The 16,841-nt window shown below is 44.2% G+C and overlaps 2 protein-coding genes across 3 annotated transcripts in view; one reads left to right on the forward strand and one right to left on the reverse strand.

Moving 5' to 3' along the window:
• The window catches only part of mcrip2 (MAPK regulated corepressor interacting protein 2), a 5,250-nt gene extending 1,207 nt beyond the window's left edge, over positions 1–4,043 (forward strand). Inside the window, exons 3-5 of the mRNA XM_046048061.1 lie at positions 838–971; positions 2,214–2,318; positions 3,578–4,043. Of these exons, the coding sequence (XP_045904017.1) occupies positions 838–971; positions 2,214–2,318; positions 3,578–3,648 (310 nt within the window). The 3' untranslated portion in view covers positions 3,649–4,043. The remainder of the gene's footprint in view (positions 1–837; positions 972–2,213; positions 2,319–3,577) is intronic.
• Positions 3,109–16,007, reverse strand: slx4 (SLX4 structure-specific endonuclease subunit homolog (S. cerevisiae)). Of its 2 annotated transcripts, none has more exons than XM_046048052.1 (14): positions 15,804–16,007; positions 14,944–15,453; positions 14,521–14,728; positions 14,149–14,364; positions 13,841–14,067; positions 13,248–13,543; positions 11,894–12,134; positions 11,554–11,744; positions 10,999–11,145; positions 10,274–10,443; positions 6,689–9,021; positions 5,834–5,933; positions 5,265–5,588; positions 3,109–4,925 (listed from the first exon to the last, which is right to left on the reverse strand). In XM_046048052.1, exons 2-14 carry the CDS (start codon positions 15,383–15,385, stop codon positions 4,541–4,543), a joined length of 5,280 nt encoding a protein of 1,759 aa, XP_045904008.1. In that variant the 5' UTR covers positions 15,386–15,453; positions 15,804–16,007; the 3' UTR covers positions 3,109–4,540. The 2 variants fall into 2 exon arrangements, with proteins under 2 accessions (XP_045904008.1, XP_045904007.1); XM_046048051.1 differs by having other exon boundaries at positions 3,109–4,928; positions 15,804–16,006.
• Between the last annotated feature and the right edge of the window lie 834 nt (positions 16,008–16,841).

Below are 16,841 nucleotides of genomic sequence, written 5' to 3' on the forward strand. Positions count from 1 at the left end.
ACCACAAACTAGAGCCTCTAAACTGTACGAGAATGAAACATAAGCAGTTTCAATTGAACAGCAACATTATACATTCATGTAAGTAGGATGTCAGGACTGTATAAGGATGCATTAGTTGTTGCAAGGTGTATCTAATAAACTTTGGAGTCTTATCCGGTGCATCTCCAGCTGAAAAACGGGCTTTTATATCAGTAAAGTTAAAAACAAAACAAATAAACAAACAAACTTTTAGTGTCAGTGGATATATATCTATCTCCAGATATTTATATCATTATCAAGATGTAATATGTAGCTGTATAGGATGAAAGCCTTTCCTGACAAAGCAAAGACAATAGGCCATTTATGTTCTAACAACAAGCCTAAATTGACCAGAATGCATTGCAACTACAAGATGTTTCATTTTGAGTAAATGTTGCAAGTGTTGCTTTTTCTCCACTGTGAGAAACTCTTGTGGTCTTACTATTGCTTTACATTACTTTGCCCTTTTCCTGGTAGTTGTTGGAGGTCATTCAGGAATAAAAAAAGTAACATTCGGTCATTGGAGCAAAAATTAAACAAAGCATAAACTCTCTGAACTCCCTACTGATGAAGGCTGACAGAGGAATTATTGTTTGTTTGTCAAATCACTATGTACAAGGTAAGGACTGAACCTTCATGCTCAATTTGTCTAAAAGTTTTAAGTCAACCTGAGGATGCAGGCATCACCTCGTGGTGTTAAGTAATCTAACACAAAGCCCATTTACATGCCTGTCAGTTCATATAACGCTTGTGTTTTGTTGCAGGCGGTCCCAATCCCCGAGCTGACATTCTTTAATTAACTTTGTCTGATCTTTCCAGCTCTCCGCCCCCAAAGATCGTGTTCAACCGTCTGAACGGGAAGCGCTACCACAGCGGGGCCACACAGAAGACCTACAGCCCAGCAGAGGGATTCACTCCCGCACATGAAGAGAACGTCAGATTTGTGTATGAAGGTGAGGGTCGCAGGATCAGTGCGTGAGTGGATGTGGGTCACAGTGCAGACCTCCAGGGCCAATCCGTAAGTTTACAAGGGTTGTGAGGATGGAAACATGGGAATTGTGGAGGGCAGATTATCCATATGAATTTTTTTTTAAAACTCCTTTTCAACAGGTTTCTTCTTGATTATCTTCAGTTAGAGCTGAATTAATTAGTCGATTTAATTGACAAATCGATCAACAGAAAATTAACCTGCACAAATTTTTATAACCAATTTCAAGAAAAGAAATTCAAATGTGGGGATTTGCTGCTGTTCTTTGCAATATATTTGAGTTTTTGACTGTTGGTAGGACAAAATAAACAATTTAAAGACTTTCATGCTGTCACAGCTCCACAGCAATTTCCAATTTGGTTGAATATACAGACTCACCTTCAACAGCAGCCTCACGGATGAAATTGAATGTGACACTATTGCAAGCACTCAACAGAGAGTACTTTAGAAGAGAGTGTTTTATAGAGTGTATTATAGTCAATAAGACCCAACAATGATTAAAAACCAGGACTTGAAGTTACCCAGCCATGACTTGTATAGCTGAATCGGCATGAACCACATGTCTGTGTTACTCTTGGATGGCTGCCAGAAGAGACTGCTCTGTGGCGTCCTTTTGTGACCCACTTGGGGAAGAGCGCTTCATTGTTCTTCATTGTTCTTCACTGCTCGCACCTAAAGAAACGCCTCCAACACAGTCTGTCGAGTTGCTTTAAGATAGAAAACCTGGTCTCATTTCAGCTGGATGTCACTGACAAAAAAAATGCTAGTAAAGAAATTGACAACAAACCTCACTTCCAAACAGGTTTAGACATTATTTCCCCCTCCCCTATGCACACACACACAAAGAACATATACTAATTAATCCGGTTTTTATATTTGACATCCACACATTAGTTTAAGTTAACTGTCAGTAAATAATGTGTAACAGACAGTTTGTGTTCAAGGTGAGACAAAACCTTGAGGCTGGAATCCTTCACCCACAGCAGATAAAACACACACACCACAGACCGGTTTAGCCCCCAAAGGGTGCTGGGATGTTTGAGTGTCGGGTGTTAGTTCAGAAATGCGGCAAGAAAGGCAAAGAAAATGTCATTCTCAAGTTAAACACACACCTACACCCAGGTAGCAGTTAAAATCCAATTCCTGTTGACCAAGTGTGCATTTAAGTGAACTCAGCATCTACTTGTATGTGTTGGTTTGCTTGCAGCATGGCAGGAAGTGGAGCAGAAGCTGGGGGGGGGCGGAGGGGAGCCAACTGACTGCCAGGGGCCCATTCAGTATGCTGAGAAGACTCCCAGTGCTGAGATGAAGAGTAAGTACCTGCAGCTCCTCTCTCCACTTTCACACAGGGATCATTTTGATTAAGGTACAATACCTGTTCATTCACCTGCTTAAATTCTTCAAAGAATACGACAACAAAGTAAATTCGCCCTCATTAAATTTAATCTCGCTACTCACTTTTATTGCATTCTAACAGATAACCCTCTTTCTGCTTTGTAACCCCCACCCCCTGAACTTTGAACCAGTAATCTTGCAATGTTTTCATTTTTCCTGGTTACTTTAACACCACAGGAAAACTGAATGGCCGGCCTCGTCTCTCCGCGGAAATTACATCAAGTGCTTTTTGGCTGTGCTTTATCTGCAGGCAAAGGGCAACTGTTGTAATAGTCTGGGCTAATTTTTAACTCTTTTGGTCTATGGGAACCTCACTACTGGTTGTAACGCGTCTCATGTTGGCCCACACTTGTCTGCTCTGGTTCCTTCTGTGGCACACTGCCCTGAAAGGTTGTGACACCTAAAAGGACAATAAAAAAAAATGTAACTTAGGATTTTGAGGCACTTGATTCTTATGAATAGTAGTTACCGTATGTTAAATCTAAAAGTGAGTCCTAGTGTCTCATAAACAGTGCCTTGGATCATCCTTATTTTTGCCACCCTGATTCTAGGGATGGTGGTGTCGGTTAGTGGTTCCACCACTTTGGTCAAAACGGAAATGTCTGAACTATTGGGTACATTATGTTCAGACATTCATGTTCCCCCCTCAGAATGAATAATCACTTTGATGATCTGACTTTTCATCCAGCGCCTTCAGCAGGTCAGAATTTTAATGTGTACAATACTTTATTTCACAGCCAAGTACCTGTAACACTGACGTTCCCATCAGCCCTAACTGTTAACTTAGCTCATAGCACCAGTGTGCCCAAATACAGTGTCACAGAGCCGCTAGCATGGCTGTATATGTTTTAATGGTATTACTTATTTGAAAGAGCATTTGTACTCCTGTTTGTTTTCCCTCTAAACAGATGTTTAACTTTGAGACACCGAAATTCTAACTTGTATTTCAAGAGAAAACCAGTTTGCCTTTTGGTTTTGTACAAGATGAGATACACCCGCTCTGTATAAGAATACATTTCTACACTTAGTTGGCATTTTCTCACTCCTTGTTTTGGGTTTTTCATCTTGCACCGGTCAGCTGTTTGTATCATGTGACAAAATTAATAATTAATGAATGATAGAACATGGATAATGCTTTCATTCTTTGTCCCCTCTGTTGTCTTTGTTTCTGTGCAGACTTTGTGCCCATAGACTTGGAGGAGTGGTGGGCTCAGCGCTTCCTTGCCAACATTGCCAACATGTCATGACCGGGTGAGGCTTTGAGCCGGGACAGGACGCATCCCGAAGGTGGACAGGAGGCGAGTCAGTCTCCAGGATCTGCGGTGCAAAAGGGTCATGCGTAATTTGGAATCTGATTTGATGCCCTGTGCTTCACGCCGCTGTAGAGAAAACTGGTTGCACAAAACAACTCCTCCCCCCCGGTGCAACAACAGCAACCTGACTGTGGATTTGACAGCGTTGACGCATGGTTGTGCTGCTATGAAGGAACAGTCTCTCGCTACTTCAATGACATATCGGATAGAAGCAGAGTTTGAAGAACCTGCCTCCTTTCTCAAGTGTGCTGAGCTGTATGAATGTCATAGCTGTTCTTTTATTAGGAATCTATTGAAGAGCAAAAAAAGTAAAATGTTTTTCAAAAATGTCCTGTGTGACGAATCCCTTCTTTTACTTTAGTCCTCTTTGTTCTGATGTTTGAATTCCTGACTTGACTAAACACATCTGGTATCATGGAGTTAGTAATACCACATGCTAAGGATCATTGTTTGTACCATCACAAATATGGGATAACTGAGGGTGTGTTAAATCCGTTTTATACATTAAGTGACCTTTGTAATCATTTAAATCTGAGGAATTCCTTGGGCCACACAAACACTGACCATCTTTTATTTTCACAGTACATTCATAATAAACGTAACATTTAAAATTAAATCCATAAAATGCAAAACCTGAAGAAACTTAACTGTTTTAAACAAAATGGTTAAACTTCAAGTCTCCTGAATGAGCTGTGTGCCAACTGTCCAGGGGCAACCGCAACGTTATTTTAAAATGTCATAATTTAATTTTCAGAAATGTTTGAAGCATTGAAGTAAAACCTGCCACTGTTGAGTTTCCATGTCAACCTCTGTGGCAGTCAATGTTTTAATGCATGGCTGTAACACCTCTTTTCCTGCCTGTGCCATTTTCACCTGCTGCCTTTGCCCCTTTGTCTGTCCTCTTGCCCCGCCTGCGGCTGGGTGCCGAGTGGCCCGGCTTGGCCGTAGTGAAGGTGATGCACTGGGAGTCCAGGTAGTCCACCAGCTTGGAGACACCCAAGCGGATCCCGGCTGCTTTGAGTCGCTCCTGGAGCTGGGACAGGACCAGAGGTTGGTACTCGAGGATCTGGCTGTACAGCCTGGAGTCAGACAGGATGAAGGAGCGCACTGCCCGGAGGCGATCCTGGAGGTGCGTTGCCGCCTGGGAGGCAGAGATGCCACCATCACTGTCTGAGTCACCATCGGAGGAGATACACAGCTCTGGGTTGGACCTGCTGAGAGAGAAGGAAGTGGTTAGATGCACATACTGTATTTGTGGAAGTGGAGGGGAAAAAGGAGGCTAAGTGTTGCATTCCACTTATTAAAACTGTCGACCAGAAACTTACCTGCTCACAAGAGACCAAGTACAAAATATTTCCTAGACCTGACAGAATGCTCCACACTAGGGCTGAGTCTAGAAATTATTTTCATCACCCAAAGATAGGGAATAGCATGAGCACACCATGTCCAGCTGTGTGACAAGAGCCCTCTGAAAAATATATATAGCAGCTAAACATATGTGCCGTTACGGAACACCTGAGATGATCCGCACACTTGAATACAGACTCTACCTTTCAGATTCCTCACTGGCAGCTGTTGAAGAGGTGTTGGAGCCCTGTGAGGCAGACAGCAGCTCAGCCTCCTCCTCTCTGTTGTGTTTCTGAGGGGAGATGGCTGCGGGCACCCTGGGCTCTTTAAATTTCACTGTGTGGCCGCAGGACAGCGGCTTGTTGCCAGCGGCCACTGAACTGGTGGGTGGGGGCTTTGTCTGAGCTGCGCGGCCCCCAGAGGGTATCTCATCCTCGGAGTCGGAGCTGACCAGCTGGTGGGTGTACTGGTGGATCTCCTTCAGTTTGAGGATCATCTGGCGCTTCGGTAAAGGCCGAACACCAAACCTGCACAGAGGAGAAAGTTAAGAGGCGTTCGTGACGGTCTCTCTGTGACAAACAAACAGATGGACGGGAGGAAAACAGCCGGAGACAGAGAGCAGAGCCAGACAGGCTAAGTTGACAGTGACACAGAGGGAGGTAATCGGATAGGCTCCTCAGTTAATGGCCTTGATTAGAAAAAAACCCCACGTGGCCCTTCTTTACCCTTTCTTTAACGTGAGGGCGGGGGGATTGGGACTGAGCCAACTGACCTGTTGAGTTTGTTCTTGAGCTCCGGCGTGTCCATGTCAGAGTAGTGAGGCAGGGGGGTGATAGGCACCAAGGTTCGAAGCCTTTTATTGTGTGGTGATGCTGATGAGACAAACAGGAAGACATTGTTTAAAGACACCAGTCTGATTTCTGCACCCAAACTTAAAAAATAAAAGATAACTGAATGCAGTGAAATCAAATGTTTACGGTTAGATGCTTCTTTAAATAAAACCTAACCAAACAGTCTTTAAGAAACTGAAATTAAACACAGTATATGTTCCCTCTCTCACACTCAGATATCATTTACATGATGTTCAGGGCGTAATGGTGTCTTCGAGTGATGTGTCTTAAATTGGATTTTGGTTGATGTTCTGTTTTCTATCAGCTTGCCCCACTTACTGCAGTTAGTAATTAACTACATTTCCCAGAATGCCTTCAGAACAGCTACATGGACTAGTTGATTTCATGTGAAGCTGGGCACACAGAAAAAAAAAGCCTCAGTTTTTGGTGTATGTGGTCAATGTTTTCTGGAAAATCTGTTGCTAATGACTCTGGACAGCTGAAAGATTTCTGTTATCAAACTCCATTATAATATCCAACTGATATGTGCCACCATGTTATTTATGGTTGGCCAATCATCCACGGAAATACAAAACAAAACACTCCTAAACAAATGAAAAAAAAAAGAAAAAAAAAAAAAAAGGTAGGGCTGAAACTCAAGACTATTTTGATCATTGATTAATCTATCCATTATTGTTATTCCGTTGTTTAGTCTATAAACAGAAGACAGACAATTATTTAAAAATTGCAGAAGAAAACTTGAGCCAAAGTACTGCAGTGAGAGTAAGAATACTCACCTGGTGTTCTGAGATGGGCAGAGGGGTTCATCCGCTGAGAGAGAGGAAGAGCCTCCTCCTCCTCCTCTTTCTCCTCCCAGCTGTCCCATATTTTGGAATCCAGGAGGCTGTTGATCATCTCTGGTGTTGTCCGGGTGGTGGGGTCAGGTGGTGAAGGGGTAAAGGAAGGGGCTTTGGGTGGAGAGGAGGCAGTCGCACCACCGCGACTCTTCAATGACTGGATGCAGTAACTAGATGGTGGAGGGTGACAGTCGGTAGAGGACGTTGAACTGGCGGTTTCTCGTTGTCCTGCGCTGCGCTCTTGCTGGCCCGATCCTGTGCTGTCCTCCAGCCTCAGACTGAAGCAGCCCGGGTTGGCATCTACACAGTCGTCGAAGCCCCACGAGTCGTTGAAAGCTATGGGGGGCTCATCCATGGCCATGAAGCTCTGCTGGAAACTCAATTCTGAAACTTCTGCCTCTCCAGTTTCCGCTTCTGCTTCTTCCTGCTCTCCGTCATTAGCTGGGTCTTTATTTCTGCGTCCCATCTCTCGCTCTGCATTTATATTTAGTCCTCTCCTCGTTAGCTCAGGCCCTGTGTCACTGTGACTGCTGGACTCAGCAGAACATTGATGAGAGGAGTCGCTGTGTCTCTGTGAACTCTGAAGACCTCTGTGAGAGGAAGAGGAGGGTGGTTCTGAAGGGTCAGACAAGGTGGACAGATGAAAGCTCCCTAACTCGGCCTTCTCCGGGCTTAGAGATGGCGTCCTATCCCTTCCTTGACTTGATGACCTCTGCTTATCGAGGCAGCTGTGAAGTGGGGAGGTGCCAAGAACAGGGGGCTGGTGGAGCTCTGTGTGCAGGGGGGTGCTGCTGTAAGGCTGGGGTTGGATGTGGAGGGGTGTGTCCTGCTTTGATGAAGTCGAGCCTGAGGGGTGTGAGAGCTTAGGTCGGCATGGGGGTACTGCAAACACTTCTCCATCCTTACCCACATCATTACTGCTTCGTTTAGTACAAAAGTTTAGATCAAAGCTGGAGCTAGAGGAAACAGTCTCTTCCAGTTTTATCCTAGGAACACTGCCCTCTGTTGGACAAACGTGGGCGGAAACTCTGGTTGGACTGCTGGAGGTCTGCAGTCTGTTGTTAAATGGTAAAGCAGGAGAAGAGGAAACAGAGGGCGGGGAGGTTTCCCCTTTAGGGAACAGCTGCGTCCTGCACATGCTGCTTTTGGTCTGAGTGGAGCTGGTTGTGGTGCTTCTTCTGGGCTGGAGCGGTGTGGATGGGATCAGCCAGGACACTTCTGGAGAGTAGTCCACTGGAATCTGGTCACACCCGGAGCCTGGATGAACTGGATCACCAGGACTAAACTCTAAACTACGGGGCTCTTTATTCTCCAGCGTGGGTTCACCAGGTTTCAGGACTGACTGAGGTTTGATCTGGGTGTAGCTCTGCAGGTTCTGGACGGCGCAAGGAGGATGTGGCGAGGGACTGCGGGAACTAAGAACCACCTCTGTCTCCTCGCTTGAGTCAGACAAAACTATGAGCTCAGGTTCATCCTTTTTCTGAGGCAAATTAGGGGAAAGAGGGACACACATACTACGGGGGCGTTGGCTGTCTCGCTTCAAAGGCAAACCTTCTGTTCCCTTGTCTCCACCGCCACCCCAGTCACCCACTTGACCAGGGGACTGACCTGGGACAGGAAGGTTGGATGTACTGGGCGGGGGGCTGAGGGAAAGGTCGTCAACTCCGCTCGCTGAAGACTGAAGCAAAGTTCTGCCGGACCGTTTAGATAAGGGTTTATGAGAGGACTGGTGTTGTTGGGATTGAGGGGTATGTGAAGTAGAGGGTAAGGAGGAAGGATCACCTTCCTCGTAGACCCCCCAGGAGTCAGAGAAGAGACGGCTATAGCTACAATCCAGGCTGGGGTCCGGCTGCAGGTTTTTTATGCTGAAGCCGGTTGAGCTTCTTCTGGGTTCTGTCAGGTTCACGAACACTTCTTCCCCATCTTCTTCCTCATCTGCCGTCTCCTCCTCCTCCCTCTTTCTCTGCGTGGCGGCAAACTCGTAGATCTCTTCCAGCTCTTCCTCGTTCACTCTCTCCTCGTGAATCTCTCTCTCACCTGATGTGAGGTCATCGGCTTCTTCCAATCCTCTCTCTTCATCGCTTCCTCCATCTGGATCCCTACCCTGGATGTCTTCATCCTCTTCCATCCACATTGAGCGGAGCAGCTCCGTGAAGGCCTGGTCTGTTTGGTTGTGGACGTTCTCCTGATTTGTGTAGTTTTCCTCATCCCACTGAGTCGCTGCGTCTTCTTGGTTGAGCTCGCAAAGCTGCTGTAGCTCCTGCAAGTCAAACCTTAACATGCACAAAGACAAGACACAACACCGTATTCAAGCTTTCTCACCAAAGAATAAAGTTGAATTTATTGTTTATATTAGAATGTTGAATTTTTAATGGATTTTCAAATCCATCTATCGAACATGAGCTATTATTTTATACATAGTTTTCAGGTTTCTGGAATCAAACGAGAACAATCTGTTGCATAAACAAAACTGACTTCTGCACCTTTGCCAAAATACGGTTCATAACAGCCAGTGGTTCTCAAACTTTTCCGCATCAATGACCCCTAAACTGACACAAATTAGACCACGGACACCCATTTGAAAAGATTTTGTCCCAGGATCGCCCATCGGATAGGATTTTGGCTTTTAGATGTTTTATTCCAGAAAGTGCATGAAATCCATGACCAAAATAGTTATACGTTCAGTCACTATGTTACTTATAGGGAAAATAAATGATTCCCCGTTTTGCTGGGGATTCCTGGGACCCCCTCAAGGACCCCTGGGGGTCCTCGGACCCCACTCTGAGAACCATTGGTGTAAGCTATATTACAGATAGGCAGGAAATGACAAAATAATGAATTTGCTGTGTTTTCTTATAATGCTATATGCTATAATGTTTTCTTATAAAACCTCTAACCTCTAACATGCACTTCCTGTGCTCTTCTTCTTCTATCCCCTACAATGATCTTGTATTGATTGCACTTTTTTGTTTTGATTGCACTTTTTGTTAACTCTTACTTCCTTCCATAGGTATCTACCCCACTGATGTGATTTGTACTGTGAGCTCTTACTAGTATTTATTGCTGCTCTTACTAGTATGTTTTGTCAGTTGTAGATCTGTAATTGATGCTCTGTTGATGCTTGTATGTTGTTCCTCAAATGTAAGTCGCTTTGGATAAAAGCGTCTGCCAAATGAGTAAATGTAATGTAAATGTATAAAATGGTCACTTCAAAAGTCTTGGGTCTAATAAACCTGATTTGATTTAACAAGTAATACCTAAGTGGACATTCTTTACTATGGGAATGAAAAACAAAAACACAGACTGACAGTAAAGTAATTCTCGTTTTGTTACAAGTATTAATACATTGGGCTGCTCAACATTCAGACAACACATCAGAACAAAAACCTGAAAAAACAATGAAAGTCAGCAAAATTATCTAGACCAAAGGTGGACCAAATTTTTTTGTTATTTAAAATTGTATGACATCTTTGACTCACTGCTCATTATAAAAATGTGTACAAACGGCCTGGCTCGTATACTAACCTGGACGCAAGCTCCAGTACATGAGGCCTCAGTGATGCTGGGATGGAGCAGTGGGCTGTGTAGAGGTACTGCAGCAAAGCAAACACTGCCTGTCCCGGGACGTCGTTCATCAACACCCTCTGTGCTGCAGGCATGCCTTCTTCCTGAGCCCCAAAACCACTCTCATGTACCTGTGAGAGGAGCAGGAGGAGAATGCAAAGAGAGTACACGTTCTAATGTTGTTTCTGATCACAGATGTTTAAATGTAGACCTTGTGAAAATGTTATTTAGATTGACTAACTGTATATTTTAAATTATGATTCAGAGAAATGTTATTGTCCATCACACAGTGATGAAACTTTGTCTTTGACATGGCTCACACGTAAGCAAAAACAAAACATACACTAAGCATTCCTGGCAGTACAAAAATTTTAATCCTTTTTCTAAATTAAAGTTTTGGACAAACTCAAGAAAACACAGCACTGCTAAAATGCTTTCAGCTTGACTGAAATCAACTGGAGAGCCTCTGCTCGGCTTTATTAGAGGAGCTGAAACTATCTGCTGATAAGTATCATGTACTGTGGCATGTTTTAGTCCATTTAGTAAGTCTTACAGTTAAACTACATTTATCATTTCAAAGTTAAACTATGAAAACAGAGCAGAGATTTATACATGCAAGTATGCAGTCCTGGTTTTTATATAATAGTAGGGCTGTGCTAGGCAACACACAAGGAGATAAATGTTACCATTTCTGCCAGCAGGGGGCAGCGAGCATACACCATGAAGGAATGAGCAAAGTAGACCTCTCCACTGTCCACCTGGAGCTGCAGATCACTGAGCTGAGGGTTGTTCACCATGCTGCTCAGGTCTGATACCAGCCTGGACAGCGCCACCTACAGAGGAAACACCAGCAGGAAGTACTGGGGTCAGTGCACTTCAGATTGAATACACAGAGGCACACAGAGGCACACAGTGGGCACACCAGAGAAGACATCCTCCACTGTATCATCTCAGTCCTGAGAAAGTCACATAAAACACATGGCATATTATGTATTATACATTAAGATACAATGTTTTTGTTTGGGCTTAAACTTTTTAACCAACATGATCACTGGGTGAAACCAGTGTTCATACAAGTTGTGCAGTAGTGTCATGTCACCTCATCGGACTGCATGTAAGCAAGATAAGATTTACTTTACAGAAATGCAACCAATTGATGAACTGAAGATTTGGTCAGATACAAATGATGATGATGAAAAACAGGAGAATCCAGGATCCGGGTTGGAAATAACAGGTCTTACTGGTCTGTGGCTTCCTCGCTCTTTATGTGCTCCTGGCTGATCAGCTGTCCTCCTTGCTTGGCCGTGGGTGTCCTCTGAGTGTGTGTGTGTCACTTCTGGCAGAAAGCTACTCAAACGTGGGTCAGCCTGCACATCCTCCTCTGGGACGAACCCGCTCAGATGGAGGTTTGTGATCTGTGCAGCGATCTTGTCTGTTGGAACAAAGACAATCAGGACCCGGACTGATGACCAATTAAGTCACTATTTAGCAGTTTGGGCTGGCAAGTTGCTCCAATCGGTGATCCTTGTGTAGCAGTACACATGAATTCTCATGTTAAAATTTAGGAAATCAGTTTGTGACCTTTCTCAGGGCCTGAAGCAGTGTAACCACACTGGGTGAGGGTAACACCGTCTTCAGCCAGCTCCATCAGTTCTAGGAGTGCCTGGCTGCCCACTGGGAGCTGCCCTGTCTCCGGGGTGGAGGAGGCCATCTGGGAAGAGGACAGCAGGATGGAGGCCCTGGTTCCTGTGAGAGGAGTTCCTTCGCTCACAGGTTGGACAGAAGACTCAGGCCTGCTGGTGGAGGAGGTGGTTGCATCGGTCTAGAAGTGGAGGAGAAAAATATAAATTCAATTCAGCTGAGATCTGATTTTAGTTTGTTGGTCAAATATTCAAAGCATCACAAAAGCTCACATTCAGAAGATCACTGATATCTACCGATCATCAGTAATATCGGTGAGGTGGCTGCGCAGAGCCCAAAGGATACTAAAAGACAGTACCCACTCCAGCCACAGCCTGTTCACCCTGCTGCCTTCTGGGAAGACATATAGAAGTTTCAGCCCCCCCCCATCAGACTTTTAAGCTCAAATTTATACTCAGCACTGCAGCATGTTAAATATATATTAGTTAATTATATTTCTGACATATTTATCCACCATCTACCGGAACGTTTGTTTTTATGAGTAGCATAAAGGGAACTACAACTTAATCTTGTTATACAACCCTGTGTTAATGATAAATAAAAAATGGGGGGGCTATGTAAATGTAAAATGATAAATACATTTTCCTTGTACCTTTTATTCAACCTGTTGTACCTTGTATTTGATTTAAAACAAATCTATAAATTAAATTTGTGAAAAACAACTAAATAAAATTATTAGAATAGTAACATACTGAAACAAACCTAATAAATAAATGGCGAATTAAGCTCAGTTTGTTTGTACAAGGATGTAAGGTAAGCAGAAAAACTTAAGTCTGTTCTAGTATTTCTTTGAAAAAAAACAATCTTCAGTGCAATTTTAATAAAGCCAAACTTCTTAAAATCGGTGCAGCTGGCTTTCCAGTCTCAAATATGTGCTTTTAAGTTTGTTTTTCTTTTACACCCATATATTTTTTTGAATCTGAGAAATACAGCTTTGCATTAAAGTCGAGGTATTTTAATACATTTACTAAATTCACCAACAAAATAACATCATTATCTTCAGTATCTCCCTGTCAGTTTCAGACACTTCCATGTTAATACGCACATTTTTATTTCTAGGACAGGACAACCAAACAGTGTGTGCTTCTCTATCTCAAGTGGCATTTGATAAAAAAAAAAAAAGAACAGAAAACAAGCTTAATTATTTAGTCTGACTTCAACTCCCCTGTTCAGTTTAAACAAAACAGAAATAACACAGCAAAACATGTGCAAACGTGTCTTTGGTCCCTCTCACCGCTGCAGATTGCGAAGGTGTGATGAACTCTCCGAGCTCTGGAGTGTAGAAATCAGACAAACAGTTGGAGCCTCCGCCCAGTAGTGTGCTCTTCTGCCAGAGGGGGGCAGCACCGCTCCAGCCAGGCAGACTGCTGGGGCAGCGGGTCGGGGTGGGGGGAGAGGGGGGCCGATGGTGTATGAGGAGAGCAGAAACCCGTTCCTGCAGCCTTGTCAGAGCCGCCTCAGCATCCTGAATGAGGAGGAGTGGAGGAGGACAAGGGACGGCGCCTTTTTTCTTCTTTCCACGCCCCTTACCTGCACCAACAGGAGGAGAGAGTGGGGTCAGACGATGCATCGGAAGGCCTAGCGCAGTCCTCACGTTTTTATATATAATCTTTAATTTGTCTACTAAATATATATGAATTTATGTACCACACTGGAAATAAAGGGTTTTTCCCAAATTTCCAAATATACTTGTTACAGTAAATTGCTTCTCAACACGACAATATTAACACAATAAATTAAAACCACAAACACACAACAAATAAAACTTTGTGTTTCATCCAGCCTATTTCACATAACATACCTGAGTTGATGTGGATGTTACTGTACCTGCGTCTGGCCTCCACTTCAACGCTGGAGTCATGGAGATGTGAGAAGCAGCAGTCTCTGTATGTAACTGTCTCTCTGCCTCCCTCTCCTGTTCCAGCAGGGAGGAGGACAGAGCCAGGGCCACCATGGTGTCTTCATCCACGGGTTCAGTCTTCTTCCTGGGCTTCTTCCTTGCTGGGAGGCCTGGCTTGCAGGGGCCTTTTCTTTTGGTGCCTCCAGTCTGTGCGCTGAATAGAAAAAAAAATAGCTTTGTAAGTACTCATACACTGACGTTAAGCTATTTCTATTGTCGGAGTGACCTGACTCACAGTGTGTTAGCAACGTGGAGATTCTGGGTCTCCTCAGCCTGTCTCTGCACAGCCTGCAGCAGCACAGCCGAAGTGACGCCCATGTCTGAAGAGCAGCGCTTCAGGTGGGCTGAACGACTCTTCTGGGACTTGAACTTCTTGCCACAGATGGGACAGTCAGGGATGCCAGGAGGAGGAGGAGGGGCTGGGGCGCTCTCTTCACTCTCATCCAAACACCTAGAAAGAAGGACCATTCTCACACTCAAGTGTGTCCACCAGTCCAATGCTTGCCCATGGCTTGCAGTCAAGATGTTTAAGTTAATTTTACTGTTGCAAATAACTCTGGATAAAAAGCCTCAGCCAAGTGCCAACACTAAATATAAACATCCAGACCTGTTGAGGTGCTGTGTTCGCCCCTCAGAGGTCATGTGCGACAAGTCTCTTTGGCAGATCTGACAGAAAAAGAGGCCTCCATCCTCTAGGTCCACAATCTGGGCTTCTGCTGCCTCCCTGTCCAGCTCTTGCTGCAGCCGCAGGGCCAGAGCCTCATCACTGTCCTGCAGCTCCAGGTGGAGGCCCGAGGTGAAGTATTCGGGAGGATCTGGGTACAGCGGGGAGGTAGGAAATACAGATGCAGGTAAAGGGTGTGCTAAAATAGGCTGCAGTTATAGCACTTTTATAAAACGTTTTTACTTATATCATGATATTGATTCATTTGCGCCTCAATACAGTCTGAAATGATTACACTGTGCTCTCTGTCCACTGGGCAACAATACAGCATACTATCAATCTGTGCCAGGAGCACCATCATCCCACCTCGTCTTTGTGCCAGAGGTGGTGGAGGAACGCAATCGTTTGTTGGCCGGCTCTTGTCCTTGTGGACCAACCTCTGAGGACTGACTCTCTTAAACTGTTGCATTCTGTGGAGTACTTTGTCTTTCGCTGCCAAACCTCTCTCGGCACTCGGCACTGCTGCAGGCACAGCTGAAGACCCAGCATCTCCTGAATCATGTCCAGTCCCTCCGCAGACCACATGCTGCTCGGCTGCTGCACCTGTACAAACAGGCTGGGTGCCAGCAAACTTGGACCCACAGTCACCCTCTCTTTTGTTATTTCTCCTCCTCTTGTCCCCTTCGCTTGCCTGGCTGGAGGGCTGATGCTCTGCTTTCCTTGGCTGTCTGGGCTCACCTGGTTTCTTGCGGACTCGCTTTAGCAGCTTCGAGCAGAGATCTACAAAATCCTGGTCCGAGTCATCCATGATGGTGTAAGTTACTTTGTCTCACATTAAAAGGCCTTGCCAGCATGTTCCCAGTTGTGACGATCAGCCTGCAAAGAGAGCTAGTTCAGGTTGAAGCAACTGATGTTGGTTGGGTTCAGGGACCAACAGGACATTTGTTACATGCTTCATTATACAACCTTGTGTTGTATATCCAAAGAAGGTTAAAGTCAAGCTTGTATAATGATAAATAAACCATTTGTACCTTGTATGTTAGCAAGATTAAAGACTCCGTTTAGCTCTTTTACTCAAAAATACAAAACAGCTATGCTACGCGTCAATGCAAACTCACATTTACACATTTAGGACGAATTCTTAACTAATAATGCTTGAAAGCGTTTGTTTGTAGTGACTATATCAGTTAGCCAGCTAGCAGGTCTTGCTAACACTTTATCCTCACCCAGGTTTGATTAATTTGCTCTTCAGCTTTCCGACTCATCGCTGTTCACTCACGAGCCTGCCTCCAAGGCGAGCCTCGTGTATTTTATGTAACGTTATGTATTAATTATATGGGTAAAGCAGGCTAGAGATGTTAGCGGGGTTTGTTTTCATTTCAAAAGTGCTCCCACACAACCGCTATATTTTTTGCTTCCGGTCATGTGACGATACTCGAACGAATGCGCGCCCTCCAGATCACGTGACTGTAACGCCTCGCCAAGGACCCACAGATTATAGCAACACTAGGTCCATCCGTGGGTCCATGCTACTTTATGCCAAATAACTAAATATATAGTAGCATTATCAATTAAATCAAAATTACATTGCAAATACCTTCAAATTACCTCACCGGCCAAATCTATAAGTCAGCAGTAATAAAAAAGGAAACGGATAAATATTTTAGACTGAGGTACAGTGTATTTATCCCAAATGATGCACAGCCCTCATGTTTTTACTCCGTACCTGTCTTGATAAAAGTACCAAATTATAGTCCCTGGTTATCAATATAATGTCTTCTGAGTAATAAAATAATCTCTTAACCTCTTTGAGTGCAGTGGGTCACACCATCACAAGACGTGGGAGCGGAGCGTATGTAAGATACGACAGATCTATATTATGTTCAAAATATTAATGCCGTCTGCTTCAGGTGCTTATCTGAAGTCATTTTCAATAAAACGAACTCACCAACTTCCCTCTGACCAATTAATCTGATTTCTTATATTTCCTAATTTGAGGGCATTGGCAACGTCTGAGAGTAAAGTAACATTACTAATGAAAAAGCTGCTGCCAGAGGCATCATTTTGTCTTAAGACAGGATACACATGCCCACAACCTTATACCCTCCTCCCATCCTTTAACTATTGTGTGTCTATATGTATTTATGAGCCTGGAATCCAGACAAGACCTAAGACTGAGTCAAATGTCTCATAGAATTTTCATTTTTTTGTTTCTGATGTGAGCTATAGCATTAAATTGCTGCATCACTACATGCAAACTGTTA

The sequence above is a fragment of the Micropterus dolomieu genome, linkage group LG04 (assembly GCF_021292245.1).
Source record: "Micropterus dolomieu isolate WLL.071019.BEF.003 ecotype Adirondacks linkage group LG04, ASM2129224v1, whole genome shotgun sequence".
NCBI lineage: Eukaryota > Metazoa > Chordata > Actinopteri > Centrarchiformes > Centrarchidae > Micropterus > Micropterus dolomieu.